The sequence below is a fragment of the Rhinolophus hipposideros genome, assembly GCF_964194185.1.
Source record: "Rhinolophus hipposideros genome assembly, chromosome: 18".
NCBI lineage: Eukaryota > Metazoa > Chordata > Mammalia > Chiroptera > Rhinolophidae > Rhinolophus > Rhinolophus hipposideros.
In genome coordinates this window covers 57,408,743-57,430,104 of record NC_138064.1, presented here as the reverse complement: position 1 = coordinate 57,430,104, position 21,362 = coordinate 57,408,743, and the positions used below count along the sequence as shown (strand labels likewise).

The following is a 21,362-nucleotide window of genomic DNA, read 5'->3' as shown; positions in this document are numbered from 1 at the left end:
ACCAGACACTGGCATCAGTGCATAGCTTCCTAAGGGATGTACTTCGAAGGTGACTGTAGTGATATTCAGCAATGAGGTATGTAGCACTTTTTCTAGAATGAGTTTGCAAATTTAACTGTCGGACCTTGTAGATACATGGATAATGTCTTACTGATCCATGCCATTGGCATGGGGCCTGGTAAGCACTGGGCGGCAAACACATGGTATTTTACATTGAATGGGGTTCAGTCCTCTTTGGAACAATAATGCATCCACTCATGTATTGAATGTGCCTTTTCTAGATTCTAGTAATACAAAAGCGAATAAAACAGTTGAAATTCCCTTTTCTACCACCATGGAACTTACATTCTAGAGTATGAAGAAGAGATAATGAACAAAAATTATTGATTTATGTAGTGTAGTAGAAAGTGATGTGAGCTGTAGGGAAAAGAAAGCAAGGACATGGGATAAGGACTGTGGAGTGGGGGGCTGTGAGAGGGCTGAGTCTTAGAAGGCAAAAGGAGAAGACAGATGCAAAGAAGGGAGGGAGGTTAATGTGTAAATATGGGTAGCTTTCCAGGCAGAAAGAATGGCAAGAGCAAATGTCCTGAGGAGGGAACATGCCTGGTATGCTGGAGGAAAGTTGGAGTAGAGACTTAGACTGAGAAGGAAAGAGCACTTAGATAGTACCTCATAGTAAGAATGTGGATTTTGTTCCTGAGCTAGAAAACCATTGAAGAAATTTCAGCAGAGAAATTTTAATGAGCTTTCTCAAGGTGTGGAGCTCAAGTCATGTGAAGGTGACCAAAAGAAAAAGCAGGGACACCAATTAGGAGCCTTTGCAATAATTCCAGTGAGACATATTGGTGGTTTGGACTAGGATGAGGGCAATAAGTTGTTGCTGGATTATAAATATGCATTGAAGATAGAAGCAAAGTATCTACTGGATTGGATATGGAATATGAGGATAGATTTGCCATGAACTGAGATGGGAAAGAGGGTGGAACGGGGTTTGGGGAGAAAAACAGGAGTTCAGTTTTGGACACTTTGTATTTGAAAATGTTTATTAGACATCCAGGTGAACAAAGAAAAACAAGTATCATATTCAGGGGAGAGATGTGGGATGGGAAATTTGTGAGTAATCAGTACTTAAGTAAAATTGAAAGTTGTAAGTGAAACTGAAAGTTGTAAGACCTGATGAGATCACCAGGGTAGTGAGTGGAGAGAAGAGGCCAATAGCCTGAGCCCCAAGGCATGGATGCAGAGAAAGGAGGAAAAATCTGCAAAGGAAACAGGAGTCAAGATGGCTGTGAAGGTCATTCCATGGCTATGAGAAGATAAACTGAAGATCATAAACATCACATATATCAGGTTTCCAGATTAATTTTATAAACTAAAGCACCTGTGCAAGCTGCCCCTATTGAACTTGGCTCTCTATGGAAGAAAAATAATTTCTCTGATTCAAATTCAGCAGTGGCACAGGAAAAAAAACATTATCGAAAGGTCTGACCCCAGAAAGACTTACTACAAACTTCTCGTGCTGTTCCTCAAAGCACTTCAACAATCTTCTTTAAAGTTCACATTTTGAAAATAGCTGATCCTAGATTAAACATGGCTCAATCTTTCTTACACAAAGTACCTTCCGGACTTGAATATTCTATAATTTTGTATGATGTACAAGATACAGAGATGGAACCAGACTTTACTGAAAAGAAAGGTGATTCAATAAATGATGGTGGCATCTGATTTTCAGAGAAAAACAAAACAAAACAAAAAGGACATTATCCAAAAGGACAGGATGCTTCCCCCTGACTTACAGTGTTGTATCCCAATGCTTTTCCTAGAGTTTTGAATAATACTGAAGCGTGGGTTCCATGCACAGAAATTCTGACCTAATTTTTCTGAATTCTAATTGCCAGTAGGGTTGGGAAACATGGTCACGGGTGGGTTTCTTAAACCTAAATGCATATGAATTTCCCACTGATCTGTAGGAAATTCATATGCATTTAGGTTTCTGATTCAGTAGGTCTGGATGGGGTCTGATTCATATGCATTTAGGTTTCTGATTCAGTAGGTCTGACACCCAGCATTGCTTTCAACTTCCCAGGTGAGAACATGATTTTTTCCAAGGACCACACTTCAAGTAACAAAGATCTACATTACATAATCATCTCTATGACAGTCATCTAGCCTTGCTATCTGTATCCAGTAACTTGACTATGAAATGTGAGTTATTGATGTCTGGTCAAGATGGCAGAGTAGGTAAATGCTGTGCTCACCTCCTCTCAGGACCACATCAATTACAACTAAACCACAGAATGACCACTACTGAGAATTCCCTGAAGTCCAGATAAACTGAAGCCTTTCAACTATAGACATACAGAAACCACCTTGAGACTGCAGGATGGACAGAGAGGTGGAACAAACTGATCCCACACCCATGGGTGACGATTGAAAATCCAGAAGGATATCTCAGCTGCAGAGGTACCCGAGGAGCAAGGAGTCCTAGCCCCTCCGCAGCCCAGGGTTTCAGTGCTGGGAAGAGAAGTTCCCATAATTTCTGGCTGGGAAAACCAGCATAGATTGTGGTTGAGTGAGAATGAGGGCTGCTGGAGTTTCAGGTGTTCCTCTTAAAGGGACTGCACATGGACTTACTCAAGAATGGACTCACTAGCTCTGAGCTCTAGCGTTGGGGTTCAAACAACTCTAAAGTCACCAGGTACATACAGGGAGGAACTGAATTGTGTAGCTTCAGGCTGAAGACTGGAGGGGCAGTATTCTCCTGGAGGGAGGAGTTTGTGGAACCCATTGTTTCTTTGTTGAGCCTTCCCACTCCCTTCATACAAATGCAGGCAGATGCCATATCTGAGTCTCCATCAAACTGGCTTTCACTTTTCATTTGCCCCACCCTAGTGATTACCTAAGACCATGCCCCACTCACTTTCTGGCACACCCAAGGTGCTTCCAGTGGCTTTTCCGTATAAATGGTCTGTCTTGGCTCATGATGAGGACTTTCCTAAAATCTCTCAAAGGTTCACAAAACCCAAACAAGCAGCATTTGGCTTCATCGTGTCCCATACCTCTGACTGAGCATCCCTAAGCCTAGCACTAGTGACAGCTGACCTTGGTTTGCAGCTTGGCCTCTCAAGGCACCTGGGTGGTGGACATCTATGGATTGCTTTGTGGCTTATGCCAAGAGGCTCTGGGCAGGGCACAGATTGCGGCTGAACTTGACCTGTATCGGGCAATCCCCTGGGAAGCCCCACGGCTGGCAGGCCCAGTGGCCAGCTTCAGACTGGGCCAGAGCATCACCTGGTCACCTCCAAGGATAACACATCCAAAGGGCAAAGTGAGCAGGCAGCAGAACCCCGCTAAAGCAAACTGTGGTCTATAGAGTCAGCCCCTGTAGAACAGCTCCTCCAGTGTAGTCACAGCCAGTCCTCACAACCAATCAGCTTAAGGGTCAATCTCTACAATTGATATGCAAACAGAAAACAATGCTCAACTTCAACAGGAGGGCATACATAACCCACACGAAGGACACACCTGGAGCACCCAGCTTTGGTGACCAGGAAGACTGCACTGCACCACTGTGTCCCATAGGACACCTACTACATAAAACTACTCTACTAAGACTGAGAGACTAAGCCCTACATAATACTTAGAAACAAACACAGGGAGTCAGCAAAAATAAAGAGCCAAGGAAACATTTCCCAAATAAACGAATGGAACAAAGCTCCAGAAAAAGAACTAAACAAAATGGAGAGAGCAATTTGCCAGATGCAGAGTTTCAAACACTGGTTATAAGAATGCTTAGTGATCTCAGAGAGAACTTCAACAAAGAGATAGGAAAAATAAAAATGGAGATAGAAAACATAAAAAAGATCAGTCAGAAATAAAGAATACATTATATACATGTCTAACACATAATGGAAATGAAGAATACATTACAGGAAATCAACAGTAGATTAGATGAAGGAGACAATCAAAAGAGCAATTTGGAAGACAAGGTAGCAGAAAACACCCAAACAGAACAGCAAAAAGAAAAAAGAATTCAAAAAAATGAGGACAGTTTAAGGGGCCTGTGGGACAACATCAAGTGTACCAACATTCGTGTCATAGGAGTACCAGAAGGAGAATAAAGAGAACAAGGGATTGAAAACATATTTGAAGAAATAATGATGAAAAACTTCCCTAACCCAGTGAAGAAAATATATCTACAAGCCCAGGAAGTGCAGAGAGTTCCAAAAAGATGAACCCAAACAGGCTCACACAAAGACATGTCATAATTAAAATGCCAAAGGTTAGAAAGAGAGATTCTCAAGAGAATCTTAAAGGCAGCAAGAGAAAACCAATTAGTTACCTATAAGGGAGCTCCTATAAGACTATCAGCTAATTTCTCAACAGCCCAGAAGGGATTGGCAGGGAATTTTCAAAGTGATGAAAAGCAAGGACCTACAACCAAGATTACTATATCCAGCAAAGCTATCATTTAGGATGGAAGAACAGATAAAGAGTTTCACAGACAAGAAAAAAGCATAGAGGAGTTCCTCACCTCCAGACTAATATAACAAAGAATGTTGGAGGGACTTCTTCAAGACAAAAATTTTTTAAAAATAATAAATATAAATAATAGAATGGCAATAACTACATATCTGTCAACAATTACTTTAAAAGTAAAAAGTGTGGCTAAATGGATAAGGCCTACAGTCCTACACATGAAGCCTACAGGGAACTCACTTCAGATCGAAAGACGCACAAGATTGAAAGTAAAGAGATGGGAAAAAGATATTTCTTGAAAATGGAAACAACAACAAAAAATGTTGTGGTAGCAATACTTATACCAGACATAATAGACTTTAAAAACCAAGGCTATAACAAGAAACAAAGAAGGACCCAGTCATCCCACTGCTGGGTAATTATCTGAAGAAACCCAAAATGTCGTTTCCAAGGGACATGTGCATCCACATGTCCATTACAGCACTGTTTACAGTGGCCAAGATGTGGAGGCAGCCTCGGTGTCTGTGGATAGATGGATAAAGAGGAGGAGGTACATATATACAATGGAATATTGCTCGGCCAAGGATGGGAATGTGTTCTTGCCATCTGCTGTAGCACGGATGGACCTGGAAGAATATTGTGCTGAGTGGAGTATGTCCGACAGAGAAAGGCAGTTGCAATGTGATTTCACTGTTATGTGGAATCTAACAAACAAAATAAACAAACAAAACAAAAACAAACTCATAGATATATTAACATTTTGATGGTTGCCAGATGGGAGGGGAGTTGGAAATGGGTAAAAAAGGGGAAGGGATTAAGAAGTACAAATTGGTGTTACACAGTAGTCATGGGAATGTAGGGTATAGCATAAGGAATACAGTCAATAATGCTGTAATAACTATGTATGGTGTCAGATGTGTACAGGTTTATTGGGGTGATAGATTGGAGGGGGTTGGGGGCAAGGTGGAAAAGATGAAGGAATTAAGAAGTACACATTGGTAGTTTCAAAATAGTCATGGGAATGTAAAGTAAAGCATAGGGAACATAGTCAATAATATGGTAATAACTATGTACAGCGCCAGGTGGGCATTAGACTAGTCAGGGGGATCACTTCTTAGGTTATATAAATGTCTAACCACTATGCTGTACACCTGAAATTAATATAAAATGATATTCATTGTCAACTTTAATTGAAAATAAATAAAGGAGGGCAAAGGTGAAGGGGAATAAAAGGTTCAAATTTTCAGGTATAAAACAAATAAGTCATGGGGATGTAATGTACAGCATGGGAAATATAGCCAAAAATATTGTGATAGCATGGTATGGTGTCAGATGGTGCTGGACTTATGGTGATCATAAATGTTGTATATAAATGTTGAATAATTATTTGTACACCAAAATTAATATATATTTTAATAAAAATCTTTTTAAAACTTTTAAAAAGTGAGTTCTCCAGACATTTCATTTAGCAACTATTTACTGAGCATTTACTATTTACTATGCATGATGCTTAGCATCAGAGGCTTCAAGAGATACAGAGGTTAGAGGGGAAAAAGTTATGGTTCTCACCAGGGTTAAGAGGTCAAACAGGCTTCAATTCAAGTGTCTTCTCTGACTGACTGGTACATCTGTCATCCTTGGCTATAAGAGACTAAAACATGAAATGACCCTGACACTCAGCACCAGGAACCTCAGAACCTCCTTCATCCTCCTATGTGGTACCAGGTAGGTACCTTCACATTTTTCTCGTGCACATGAAATGGGACCCCTGGCAACTGTCTATCTAAACTCCCTATCTTTAAACCCCAGGTAATTAACAACTAACTACACTATTTGATAAGGTGACCTATCAAACAGTGCTCAAAGTACTTCCAGAACTTAGAAGAAAGATTCTTAAAAGCATTAGTGATCCCACAGTGTTTTGCATAGGTGGGAACCAAGTGCCACACCTAAACGGTCCCTGTTGAGTCCTAGGATCTGACCATGGATATGCATTTCTCATGGTTGCTTTCTGAGACACCAGCCACATCTGATTATGCATAATGAAGCTGGTGAGAATTTCTGGCCCAGTCCTGCCCATTTTTAGAGCCAAAAAGCACCACAATGAAAGTGCGTAAGAGGCTGTTCTTCCCCTCCCCTTTGCCCTGAGGCAGGGCATAGGTGGTGGAGGGTTTGGTTGCTGCCCTAAAGCTAGTATCTGGTTGCTTGGGAACAGGTCTGAGCATGTGCAGTTCAACATATTCTCTCATATGCCTTCACAGCCAAAAATGACTAGGAGTTTCTGTGTAATAAAGAATTTGGCTGGCCTTTGTCTCCAGCTCCTGGAAGGAAGGCTCTAAATCCTAGGAATTTCTCAAGTGATAGCAGTGTCTTTGTTATTCCTGGTAGTCCTTGACAGTTTATGCTGATGAGGTGACTGGTGGTGGCCCTTTGGATAGTTTACTCTAACAAGATGACTCAGGGTAGGGGCTGGCCACACCAGAAAAACCAACCATGTGATTAGAGTGTTGAGATTTAGAGGCACTTTATAGGTAGCAACCTGACATCTGGGAATGGAAGGGGGACTGAAGGTTGAGTCCACCCACAGGACTGATAATTCAATCAGTCTTGCTAAATAATGAAACCCCAGTACCAAACCAAGTGAGCTATCCTAGTTGACAATACTCTACATATAATCACACACTGGGAGTAATGCATTCAGTAATGCATTCTGACTCCACAGGGAGGGGATACCAGAAGCTTTGCATTTGGCACCATCTCAGACCTTGCCCTATGTGTCTCTTTTGGCTGGTTCTGATTTGTACCCTTTTACTTTAATAAAACTGTAATTTTAAGTATAGCAGTTTTCTGAGTTCTTAGTCATTCTACTGAATTATCGAAACTGAGGGAAGAGTGAAAAGTCCCAATTTGTAGCTAGTTGGTCAGAAGTACACATGGCCTTGGGCCCGAGCTTATGGCAGTGTTGTGGGGAGACTGAACCCTTAACCTATAGAATTTGGCCCAAATCCGTGTAGTCAGAACTCGTTCCAGGACTGCCTTGGAGGGCTGCGCAAATGACTGATGCTGTGTCAATTTCCTCCCCCATAAGAACCTTTCCCTATACAACTCCCAACCCTGGCTGGGGATTTGCTCCAAGCTAATGGACTCTTAAAACATGACACTTTCTTTGCCTTGGGCTTTGTTCATTAAATAACATCAATCCAAATTACTGTGACTTTAGCAGCTCACCGGTAAAACACTATTGGATAAATACTGGCCACGCCTCTCAGCACACTGATTTGCAGTGTCACAGGCACATTGCAGCCAGGTTTATTCCCAGCCAAACCCCATTCCTTGCTTCATTTCCTTCTCCACCAAAACATTTGTCAGTCAAAATTGGTTCTAGGATAAGGCCATCCACTCAAGACATGATATCCTAAGTCACTGCCATTTTCAAATTCATGATATGTCTTATCCTCTTGTTTGGAAAAAAATAACTGAACTCTGGAGAAGTTAAGAACAGGGTTCTCAAGGTGACCAGTGTCACTGCATGAGCAAGAAGAACTAGGACCTCCTGACTCCTCTCCCTGTTCTCTCAGATCATGTTGCTTCTCAGGGACAAAAATTTAATCCATGATCTAAATATACGTAGGTTGAATGGTCCAGCATTGCGATATTGATTTAAGTTAAAAATACAAGATGAACTATCAGTTTTCACTTACAAAATTCTGTTCCTAAACCTTCAAATTCCTTTTTGACAGACTCTGTATACAGTTCCCTCCAAAGGGGAGCTAAAACTCTTCCCAGTACCTTGGGAGTACTCTGACCCTTTCCCTCCAGTGTACCACCCAAGCCTTGCGGCCTATCTTTCTGACTCCAAATTTCCTCTTCTGGGAACTTCTTCACTCTCCAGCACCATAAGGAATGGGTGCTGGCAGCCAGGTTTGCCCTAGATGACACCACAGTCCTGGACCAAACCTGACTGCCAGAGATGGACATGGCACCAGTAGAGCCAATTAATTGGCTGCTCAGCAACCAAAAAGAGTTCCTGTCCTGATTATTCTAAGATACATGAGGGTGGGTGCTGGTTCGGTGAGTTCATCCAAACCTCAGGCCATGTTAGGACATGGTCAAGCAAAGGAACACAGTCCAGAAATAAGCGGAGAGAAACCTAAGCCCCTTATGGTTTTACAAATGCATCTGTCTGTTGCATAACTTTACAACACTGCTCCTTCTCTACAACTCCCCGTTTTTTTGTGTGTTTTTTTTGTCATTTGAATGATCTCAAACAGGTTTCTCTTTCTTGCAAGCAATGATTCTGGAGGGAATAAGACATACCTTCCTCTCCAAGACACTGCAATTCACCTACAAACAGAAAGCAGAAGCAGTGTATCTCATTAATTTGATATAGACATTCAACTATATCTGACATCAGCCCCATTTAACAGAATTCATGCATGCTAAGTGGGAAGAAAAATGTTTCTTATGTGTTATCTGAAACCCCAGGGAGGGACTTCATTAGCTGGAGCCAAGAATATATTTTACATATCTGAGACTCAATTATCATTTATAGTACTGGGTTCAGGAAAGTAATTCAAGCATAAATTGTCTCAGCAAATTTGTCTAAGCAAAATATGGTGAGAACAAAGTGAGTTCCAAATGTTTTCAGTACACATTTTTTATTAGATAAGGGGTCAATGATAATATCATTGGTAAAGTGCTGTCATTAAAACATGTACCTAATCTAGAAGTGGGACACAAACGGGAACATGTAATTAGAGAAGGAGCAGTTAAAAGTGTGCCACAAAGGACTTTAATTCTACTTATGAGCAAGGTTCCCTGGAAGGGTTCCCTTTGAAGATACTTTAAGATTGCACAGTGTTTGTGTCTTTACTAAAGGCTAAAAGAGCTTTGCCTCTTGGTTGACACAGCATCTGGAAAGCAGCAGCAAGCAATGTCTTCAGGTTACCATGGCATGGGGAAAATAGAAAAAGCCAGCAGCACTGACAAGCTGGGCAGACTCCACTGCCTGCCATATTTGAGACCTTCAATGCCTTAGAACCTGCCTCCTCTCAACAAACTCAGAAGATCCTCTGGTTAAACTGAGATCACACAAATAATAGTCAGACCCATGTGAATTTCCATTCTGTCTTCTCTCTGACTCAGCAGACCTGAGTCTACTCTCAGAAAACACTGGACAAGCATTTCTCCTTCATGGGGGTCAGATATTTTGAAAAAAATTGCAGTGGTTTCTGTCCACTCTACTTCCCTGCCTGGATCCCCACACACCATCCTTACGTGTCCTCTGAGACAGCAATAATCAGAATAAAGGTACTGAGAAAGGCTTCCAAGATTTTGCAATGAAATAATAGACTTTGTTTTCTAATATTTGTGGAGTATTTAAAAAAATTGATTATCTAAGGGCCACAAACAAAACAAAACAAAACTGGACAAATTGCAAAAATTTAAAGAAAGAGTACAGATGACTTTTTTCTGACCATAAAGCAGCTGAGCTAGATATTAATAAGATATTTGAAGTTTAAAAATACCAATGAAAACTAAGAGTCCAAAAAACTTTTTAGTTAAAAAGAATATTAAATTACAATTACAAACTTAAAAAGTTAAAAGCAATGAAAATGCTACAAAAGAAATACAAACAGAACTATACTTAAAAGGAAAATCTGTACCATTAAATAAAATTGTCATCTAGCCAGCTGTGGGGACAGAGCCAGGAGTGCAGTTTCCAGGCTCTCGGCCTCACGTGGAAAGGTGCTCACTCGGGTAGTAAATGGCCATCAACTGTGATTTGGATGGCCATCAGCTGTGGCTAGGTGGCTGTCAACTGTAACCAGTGAGCCATTGGCCACTAATATAACTGCCGTGGCTACGCTAGCAGCAAAAGAGTGCCTAGCAAGAAGATGGTAGCTAAGCTAGCAAGAGCGGATTACAGTTAGCAGGGCGGATTGCAGCTGGCAAGTGAGGTTGGTTAGCAGAGACAAGTGGATGGCAGGTTGTGGATCGTGTGGCTCCTGCTTCCTGTGTCTCCAATACAGCAGCCAGCAAGACCATAGTGGTATGACTCCTCTATTTATGGATCCGTGGGTGTTCATTTTTAGCCTCACCATGTCCTGCATTATTATGTGGGGAGTGGGACCAGTTACCCCGCATGACACCCTGCATGACAAAATATAATACAGTTTAACTGCTTTTGTTATGAAACAAGAAAAACACATAAGTAAAAGAACTGAGAATTAAATCCTTACATTTCTTAAAATTAGGGAAAACAAAAAAGCAATGTGAACCGAAAGAGAGCAGGAGAATGAATTAATGAAGAACCCAAATGTGCAGGATATCTTCCATCCGTTCTCCTGTCACACCTTCCTCTTATTACCATAGGTCCTGGGGGCCTGACCTAGTGGAGGCATTAAGGGAGTCCCTTACCTCGGTCTTCAGGTGGGTTCAACCAACACAGGTGATTAGAGAGGAAGAAGTGTGAGGTCAGATTGTTTCCTCCCACTATCCTCTGTTACTGTGGGTTGTGAACAGGCTCCAGGCCTCACCCCTCTTAAGAGGCCCTCTCCACTCAGCCCAGATAAGTTTCTGTGCCCACCTGGCTACCAGATGGTTTCCTACACATGACCCACACTTTTGTAAATAGTCACTTTATTAAATTATCCTCAAATTTTCCACGTTGAGTTTGTCATCATTTCCTGATGAAAGCCTGACTGATCCCATACGGTAATAATAACAACAGAATAATGAAAAGGAAAAGTTGTGCAGTGGGGAGTAGAACTGACCTGTAAATTAAACAGCTCAATTCTAGTTTTTCTAGTTTTTCATATATACATTATTCAGGATGTGTGGGGACAGAACCAGGAGTGCAGTTTCCAGGCTCTCGGCCTCACGTGGAAAGGTGCTCACTCAGGTAGTAAATGGCCATCAACTGTGATTGGATGGCCATCAGCTGTGGCTAGTTGGCCGTCAGCTGCAACTAGTGAGCCATTGGCCACTAATATAACTGTCGTGGCTACGCTAGCAGAAAATGGGGGCTAGCAAGAAGATGGTGGCTGAGCTGGCAAGAGCGAATTGAAGTTAGCACAGCGGATTGCAGCTAGCAAAGGGAGTTGGTCAGTTGGCAGAAAAGCGGACAGCAGGTCGCACGTCGTATGAATCCAGTCTGCTGTGAGACTACAGTGGTGTGACTCCCCAACCTATGGCTCTGTGGGTGTTCCTTTTTGGCCTCACCATATTCTGTGTTCTTATGTGGGGAGCGGGACCAGAGACCCCGCGTGATACCCTGCACAACAGGAAGTTTATTAGAGTATATGATTTCCTGAATAAGTTATGTGTTTCTGATAATAATTACCCTAGACCTTTATATAGCTCTCTTTTTTATTCCTTAAAGTTGTTTTCCCTTAGATAGCTCTCTTTCTTATTCCATAAAAAGCTGTTTTTCCTATTGTAATCTTTCATATTGGTAATATTATTTATCTGCTTTATTTTTTTTAATTTTGCATTTATATGTATATTCCAGGGGTGCCAAAAATGTATACAAATTATTTGTATTCATCCTTTGTTATTGGTATATATTGAGTATTACAATTTTAATACAGTTTTTTTTCCTTTCTTAAAATGTGTATACTTTTTTTGGCACCATACACACAGAACACACCACACACACACACACACACACACACACACACACACACACACACCTACTTATCTCCTCTTGAGTCCTTTATTAGTCTCCACCAAGCATGCACAAATTCTGTCTTGCGTAGGATGGCCTGCGTCCCTCTCAATAATATTCTACCAGAGCTGTCCCAGGGCTTCAATCTTTGAAAGTTTTCCTACACTCCCTCTGCCATGGTCTGAATGTTTGTATATCCCCAAATTCATATGTTGAAGCCCTAATCTCTAATATGATAATATTTGAAAATGAGACCTTTGGGGGTGGGGGAGAATTGCCTTACATAAGGTTATGAGAGTGGGATTTCCATGATGAGATTACTGCCCTTGATACGGGCCAAGCAAGTAGTTCCCCACACACACACTGAAAAACTTTAAGTTTTCTTTCCTATACGGATTTTAAGTTTCCTTTCCCCCAGTTTCTTAGCTCCTATCTGCCCACTTCTTAATTATTTTATAAATCATAAACAATAGACTGTTTTTAACCTGAATCATAGAAATCTCCTGCCCCCTGCTTTAGATAATTACCCTAAAAATTGTGATTTATACTTGTTGATTGCGATCATTGAAGCCTAATGTTCTTTCCAACCCATTCTGGGCCCAGCTCCTGGACAATTGATTCCTCCTGAGTGACCAGTTGAATGGCCAGAGGCTCCATAAAAGCTGACAGATTTTCCAGCACGTAGCCACCCGGCATCAATAGCTTTGAGCTCTGCTCATTAAGCCAATACTTTTAAATTTGTTAATTAAAATCTATTTTTCCTCATTCAGGGGTGTCATGCAGGGTGTCCTGAGGGGTTTCTGGTCCCACTTCCCACATAAGAACGCAGGACATAACGAGGCCAAAAAGGAACACCCGCGGAGCCATAGATAGGGGAGTCATACCACTATATTCTCCCTGGCAGCTGGGTTGGAGACACAGGAAATAGGATCCACACGATCTGTAATTTGCTGTCTGCTTCTCTGTCAACCAACCAACCCCACTTGCTAGCTGCAATCTGCCCTGCTAACTACAATCCACTGTGCTAACTGCAATCGGCGCTTGCTAGCTCAGCCACCATCTGCCATTAGTGTAGCTTTGGCAATTATATTAGTGGCCAATGGCTCACTGGTTACAGCTGACGGCCAACTAGCCACAGCTGATGGCCATCTGATGGCCATTTACTACTCGAGCCAGCACCTTTCCACGTGAGGCAGAGAGCCTGGAAACTGCACTCCTGGCTCTGTTCCCACAAGGGGATTTGGGGATACAGATTATACCCCAGCAAGATTACCAGTCCCAACCAAAGAAGCCAACATGGTCTTCCACGTGTATCTCAATACCCCTTCCTCTTATCTAAAGTCAGATAAGGTGACAGTTCTGTGAATCCACAATAGATAAGGACAACACTACACCCCTGCACATCAGGAAGCAGATACAGAAGAAAAGACCTCCTGTCCCTCAGTTACCCATAGAGATTTTACAGGAATCATGTCTCTCAAGGGAAAAACAAGTCAGGCAATTAGAAACAGGCATTGGGTTTCTGCATTCCTGCATGTCCAACACAACCCACAGAATGCGACCACCCAAAGGACCTTCCCTCTCCACCCAAAACTTTCTCTTTTCATTGTAATTATCTACCTCTATGAGGAAACAAATGGGTACAAAATACCCAGCTAGATTAAACTAGTCACACCTGCGCACGAAAGACCACAATGACCTTCATTTTACCTGGACTTCATTATACCATCGTTATAGTATCATACATATGCCCAAAAGTTCATAACAGACTGAATTCTGGGAAGGAACACAGTCTGAAAAGATGAGGTAATAGCCTGTTGTCAATCACAGGTGTCAATCAATTAATCCCACGCCCAGAGAGAAACAGCCTATTCTAGGGGGAAAAAGGGATAAAAACTCCAAGTCCTCACCAGTCAGGGCCTTTTGAACCCCTTCTTTTGCTCGGCCCGCTCCAAACACTTTGGAGTGTACTTCTTCTCCTAATAATGACGCCTTTTCCTCATTAAGCCTTTGAGCTGCAGCCTGCTCCTAACTCTTTGGAGTGTACTTTCTCTTCTAGTAATGGCCCGTGAGCAACTGCTTTCTCAGGCCTGCTTCTATTTCTTTGAAGTGTATTTTTTCTTCTAATAAACTGCTCTTTCACTACTTTACCAAATCTCGTATCTTGTTCAATTCTTTGCTCCAGACGCCAAGAACCGAGACATCATGCTGAGGAGGGCCCATCCTCCAGCAGCCAGAGTAGCTAAGATTCCCAGTTCTGCTCAAAGGTTTGGGAATCTAGCACGGACACCACCAAGTTCGATCCCCAGTGTGGAAACCAAGCCTGAACACAGCTCCAAGAAAAGCCCACTCTCTGGTAACACCCTTACAAGAAGAAGAGAATGAAATCAAAACCCACCTCTCTCTTTCCACCATGTGAGGACACAGCAAGAAGGTGGACATCTGTAAACCTGGTGAGAAGAGGGCTCTCACCAGGAACTGAATCTTAACCTTGAACTTTCCAGCCTTAGAACCGGGAGAAATAAATGTCTGTTGTTTAAGCCACCCGCTCTAGAGTATTTTCTCACAGCAGCCTGAGAAGATAAGAACATACCCCATCACAATGTATCTATTCAAGGACCAATCTCCACAAGTTCTTTTTGGGCAGTGATAATAGACACATCAACTCCTACAAAATTCCTCTAGTAAAAGATTCACTGATTACCAGGTTTCCCACTTCAGGCAGGCTGACAGTTTGCAGAAGTCGTTTGGTTAAGGAATGCCCCATTATTAGACCCCACTAGTGGCTAACTCCTTTCCTTTCCTTTCCCTGCTCTTCCCTTCCCTTCCAGCCAGGTCAGGAACTACCAGTTCTATAAAATAAAATGTGAAGAACAGTTATTTCAAATCTCTCTCTTTTCTGTCCACCCCCTTTGCAGAAGGACCCAAAGTGAGAGGTGTGGCACTGTTCCTTTAAAGTTCTTGCTCTGACACATGGAATACATCATCTTAAATAGAGACATTGATGGCTGTGTACATCAGAACACCCCATGGCAGAATACCTGTGATTGGTCCTTTTCTGTGATTTTGCCCTATTAATAAACTTCACTCTCCTGGAACTCTAGCCTCATTTTGTTTCATCAACATTCAACTATGTTCACTCCTGTCCCACAGTCCTCTTGCTCAAATTACCTATTTCTCTTCCCTTCTCAGCAAACTTGTGGAAAGACATTTACGCTCCTGGCTTCCCTTCTCCACATCTTGTATCCTGTTGTATCCAGTTGTATCCTGGCTACAAACTCACCTTCCAACTGAAACTTCTTTCATGGAAGAAAAAAATGGGGGTAGGAGGGCTCCTTATTGCTATTAGGTTAGTGCAAAAGTAATTAATTGCAGTTTAAAAGGTTAAAAACAATTGCAAAAACCACAACTACTTTTGCACCAACCTAATAATTCCAATCTGTAAGAGACAGGAGATGGGGAAAGGTTCCCTCATAAATATGCTTTACAGAGTGGTCCAGAGCCCTGACATCTCAGAAAGAAAAGAAATCACCAGCAGAGGACCAGAATCTGGAGGAGCTGCTCAGGAAGCAGTGGTGCCTCTTGTGTCGGGCAAATGTGACAGACACCTGGTCACTGAGTGAGGACACCTGCCGTGAGGAGTCATCCACTTCTGAGTCAGCGGCAGTGCCAGGGAAGCATGGACTGTCAGTGGGCTAGTGTGCTCAGAGCCATCTTGAAACTGTTCAGCGCAGTAGCATCACGGACGAGACTATTAGAAAGGTTTAGCAGATTTGATGTCAGTGTCAATCTGGCTTCACAGAACAACCTGGGGCCTTGTGCCACAGGGCAAGTTAAGCTGATATGAAAGGCCTCCTGCCTCTCACTCCTAATGCTGCTCTACCTGCTTCAAATACCTAAAAATACCACGTAAGAATATTCTGTGTGTATAGTCAAGCTGAATACAAAAGAGGTGCCAGAAATGAAGAAAAAACTAGAAGCTGAAGCAATTTGGCTAATTGCAAACAGGCAAGCACAGGCTTTTCAGAGCTGGACACAGGCCTTAACCTCTGAAAGCATAGTTTTTGATGAATCCTGATCCAGGGCTCCATGCTGGAAGCCGGAAGTCCTGGAGGGCTGACTTGTACTTAAGTGGGTAAGAAACAAACACTGGCCACCATTCCAAGGAAATGGTGTCTCCAAAGAGGCCAAAATTAAAGAGAATTACCTGAGAGAAAGGTGCCCCAGACCTCACCAACCAACAGAGATGATGTTAGTGTTCACACTACATGGGTAATATACACACACCCTGACAAAAATTGACATAAAAAATTGTTCTAAACTAATCGCATGAGACCCACAGAGCTGAATGTAAACTCTCCCATTGAGAGGCCACCATAGCCCAGACCTGTGGGACTCTCAGTGAGAGAAAACCGCCATGAAAGACAGGTCAGCAGGTAAAAAAAGGGAGACTTTGAACTCTAAGAACCAAAAATAATAAAACAGTCTAAGAGAACGTTTAAATTAAGAATGTCACTGTGTCACTTTGTAAGTTACATAAATTTCTAATTACTATATTGTATACCTGAAACTAATACAATATTGCGTGTCAACTGTAATTGAAATAAATTGTTTAAAAAACAATGTCACCTTGAATTGTTCAGATAAAGGAAGAAATAGGAATCATAATAAATCACAATAACAGGACCCTATGGAAAAAGAACAAGCTGATTATCAAAGGATGCAAAGAAATTCTACATATGAAATATCTAGTCATCAAAACAGAGAAATCAATAGACAGGTTGGAGAACAGGCCTCAGGGAATTAGTCTTTTGGAAGAAAAATATGAGATCACCCAGAGCGTATCAGTAGGAAGCAAAGATTTGGAATATTTGAGATTTTAAATAATATGAAAAGAGAATGAAAAATGTTCATTATGTATTAACAGGAGTTTCAGAAACTTAGAATAGAAAACATGGGAAACGGGTGACGTTTGAAGGAATGACAGGGAAGTTTCCAGATATGAAGAATGATCGAATTCTAAGACTAAGGCAGCACAGCATGTTTCAATGAAAATGAATTGGACGGGGCCGGGCGGGGCCGGGCGGGGCCGGGCAGGGTACGGGCTCTGAGGCGGCGGGGCTGGGCCGCAGCGGGGCTGGGAGCCCCGCGTCCCGTTCCGTCCGGCCCGCGCGGGCCCCGCCTCCGCCGTGATGATCCACGGCTTCCAGGGCAGCCACCAGGACTTCTCCTTCGGGCCTCGGAAGCTGACGGCGTCCAAGACCCACATCATGAAGTCAGCGGACGTGGAGAAGTTAGCTGATGAATCGCCTATGCCAGCTCTTCCCGAAATGATGTTTGGAGACAACGTTTTAAGAATCCAGCACGGTTCTGGCTTTGGGATTGAATTCAATGCTACAGATGCTTTAAGGTGTGTGAACAACTACCAAGGAATGCTCCAAGTAGCCTGCGCTGAAGGGTGGAGGGAAGGCAGGACGGAGGGCGAACCCTCCCAGGAAGTTGTGAAGCCGTACGATTGGACCTATACAACTGCCTATAAGGGCACGTTACTCGGGGAATCACTCAAATTAAAGGTTGTACCTACAACAGACCATATAGATACAGAGAAACTGAAAGCCAGAGAACAGATTAAGTTTTTTGAAGAAGTGCTCCTATTTGAAGATGAGCTTCATGACCATGGAGTTTCCAGCCTGAGCGTGAAAATTAGAGTAATGCCTTCTAGCTTTTTCTTGCTGTTGCGGTTTTTCTTGAGAATTGATAGAGTGCTTATCAGAATGAATGACACGAGACTTTACCACGAGGCTGACAAGACCTACATGTTACGAGAATATACATCACGAGAGAGCAAAATTGCTAATTTAATGCATGTTTCACCTTCCCTGTTCACGGAACCTAATGAAATATCACAGCATTTACCGATAAAGGAGACAGTTTATGAGAAGCTAATATTTCCAGAAAAAATTGATCATAACCCCGCAGACTCACAAGAAAATACACCTGTGGAATAGAATGTGATGTACCATATACTCACCGTGGAATCTGACTGGAGACCTTGGCTATTTGGATGGGGGTATTTTTATTATGAGAGTTAATAGCCTTGTCTATGTGCAAATTTTCTGTAGCCTTAAAGGAAAAACAATAAAAGGTTGTTGCAGGTAGATTCCATTCAATGGCTGTTTGTGCAGTCTACCTTGAAATTCATATTCCAAATTTATATTTCCTAGAGTTAGATTTGGATTTCTACATTGTCACAAAGTGAGATGTCACCAGTAGGGACCTGTGTGTGTCTTATGAGCACTGGACATAATCTGCGTCCATCGTGAAACACTTTTCTCCCGTGAGGAAGTTCATTGTCATCTCTGAATCTTCTGTGACCTTCACGGGGTTGCTGACCTTGCACATTGATGTACCAGTTTTTCACCCAGGGCTTTGTGACGTTTCTTCGCATTTCTGGAGTCATGATTTGCCTCCGAAGAAATAGACCTTAAACTTTAATGATCTTCACCCACAAATTAAAAAAAAAAAATGTTTCCCCCCTAAATTTAAATTGGCATTTGAAGTGTAGAGGAAGTTTCAGACATAGAACCAAATAGCCTAATTCTTTGGAGAATTTAAGCTATTGTGCCTGTAGAAACACATGGGCATGTTTGCCACTGACAACATGTCAGGGCTGTCTCCACCACCTCTGCGTGCTTTTTCTTCTCTGTGGCTCTCCTCGTACTGACATTTTTTACTTCTGTCTTCCATGTAACCACAGAGGGGATAAACTCATCGAATATTGAAGTTGGTATTGGCCCTAAAAAGTTTGAAGAGGTAATATGGATTGTTTTTAGCACACGTGACATTGACTCCTAACACAACCAGATTAATTCTCTGCTTAAAACATTTGAGAAGTAGCTGTAGAGGAGGGGGCTTATTTTTAAATACAAAAGCCAGTTTTTCTATTTTAAGATTCATGTTTTTAACGTTATAGGGGATCCAGTAGAATGTAATTAATTAGTATAAGACTAGGCAGTACAGAAAGTACACAAAAATGAATTTAAAATGTCTTTGGTTATTTTGATGATGACCCTTTAAACATTTGATACTCTTTTCTGCCTTTCTAAGTGGTCTTTATAAAGTAGAAAGTGTTTACAAAACACCAAGTAAAGAATCACTTGAAATGGATTTTTAAAAATTACTTTTTAAAGGGCAGGGGAAAAAATATCACCTTTTTTTTCTGGTTTGTAATAACTGTTGTACATATTTTCACTTGATGGATAAATCATTAACTAAGAATATTTAATTAAAAAGTATTAGCAAAGCTCTTCAGATATTAGCTTGAAGATAAATTTTAGTGAAACAGTACAATTAGATATTCATTCATTACTTAAACTCTGGTATGCTGTTGTGGGTGTTGTTGTTTAGCTGATTTTATTAGCTAAATTTAGTCACAAATAGTTTTGGTATTCATTTGCCTTCTGTTGTATCACCTGCATGGGATAGGAAATCTAGACTTTGTTGACTTTACAAAAACGTGGCATGTTCACTGTATATCAAATATACCTGTATTTGTTTTCTCTTAGGACTGGCAAGTGTGTATGTTGTATTCAGCTTTCTGTTTTATTTGCCATGCAAATTTGAACAGAACAGCTCACTATTCATGTAAATTATAAGAAATGAAAAACTTGTAAGAATATTAATTAGTTGAAGTTTCTGGGCAACATTATTTTATATATACAGAGAGAGAGAGACGTATGTATATATACGTCTATATATATTTCAACTTGATTGAGATGTCTTAATCTTTGAGTCAGTCTTAGATTACTTATTTTGAGAATCCATTGTTAAAAACCGTAAGGAGGGAATGCAAAAAAATGGTGTCGTGAGGTGAGCCTCTGTAACGCTCCCCTGGAATTTACAACGAATCGGACAACAATAACTCCACAAAGGACTCCCTGCACAGCAGACAGGCAAGATGAAGAGGCCCACTACTGGATTCACCTCCAGGTGGGTGAATCGCGTGAGCGGGGGAGGACGGAAGGGAGAAGTGCGGAGACGGAGCCGCGCGGGCGCAGGACGCAGACCTAGCTCAGTGCTCGGAGCCCGCTGCTCCCGGATCTTCCGCAGTTGCGGGAGAGGGAAGGACTCGGACTGCTAGGGCTCCGCTTACGGCCCACAGGGCTGAGGGGGCAGCATACAAAACGGCTGAACCCAACATTCCCAGCAGCAAAGACTGAGGGAAGAGGGCTGAAATCGGTGGTTTAAGCCCTCACAGCCGAGCAGAGAACGGAAGCCTTAGGCACGGAGACTAGCCGCCCCCTCCCTACCCTCCCAGAGCTCGCCCCGCTCCCACCTGCCCGGTGCTAGAAGCGATAAAGTAGCAATGTCGGACCAAAGGACAGAATATTTCCTGCTCTGAGAACTGTGGACCGCAGAGACATTCCCAGCTCTACTAGTTCCGGCCAAGGGAAGGGAGCTGAGGAAGCAGGAATGGCTTTGGTAGTGGTCGCCGCCATTGCTATGGGCCACCTCTCACAACTCACCCCACCCCTGCCTCACCTATCTGGGCAGATCCCTGCAGAAGTAAACAGAACTGCTGAAACAAACGGGCTCTGAATCTGGTGCAGAAAGAGCTTTGGAACTTCAAAAGCTCTTCGCATACCAATCAACCTGTTGCAGAAGCCACTCCTGTAGATGTCTAGGAAGAGAAATAGTAAATCAGTGATTGCCATGAATAACCAAGGCAACAAGACAGCTCAGAAAGAAAGTGAAAAGTCTCCAGAAAAGGAACTTAGAGATATGGACATTTGTGATTTAAATGACAGAGAATTCAAGATTGCAATTCTGAAAAAACTGAACAAGATGCAAGAAAACACAGAAAGGCAGTTTAATGAACTCAGAAACACAATCAAACAACACCATGAGCATTTTACAAAAGAGATTGAAATCTTGAAAAAGAACCAAATAGAATTTCTGGAGATTAAGAACTCAATAGAAGAAATTAACAATAAAATATCCAGCTTAGGTAGTAGAGTTGACCAGATGGAGGAAAGAATCAGTGACATCGAAGATAGGAACCTGGAATTTACACAGAGGGAAGAAGAAAGAGACTTGAGACTTAAAAGAAATGAAAGAGCTCTACAAGAACTTTCTGACTCCATCAGAAAGAGCAATATAAGAATAATGGGCATACCAGAAGGACAAGAAAGAGGGAAGGGAACAGAGAACATAT

At 42.0% G+C, this 21,362-nt stretch overlaps 2 protein-coding genes across 7 annotated transcripts in view; one reads left to right on the top strand and one right to left on the bottom strand.

Moving 5' to 3' along the window:
- The window catches only part of HECW1 (HECT, C2 and WW domain containing E3 ubiquitin protein ligase 1), a 601,837-nt gene that overhangs the window by 463,542 nt on the left and 116,933 nt on the right, over positions 1–21,362 (bottom strand). The window lies entirely within an intron of this gene.
- On the top strand, positions 17,323–18,318 carry LOC308510350 (TIP41-like protein). The gene has a single exon (XM_081079620.1). It carries the CDS (start codon positions 17,341–17,343, stop codon positions 18,154–18,156), a length of 816 nt encoding a protein of 271 aa, XP_080935746.1. The 5' UTR covers positions 17,323–17,340; the 3' UTR covers positions 18,157–18,318.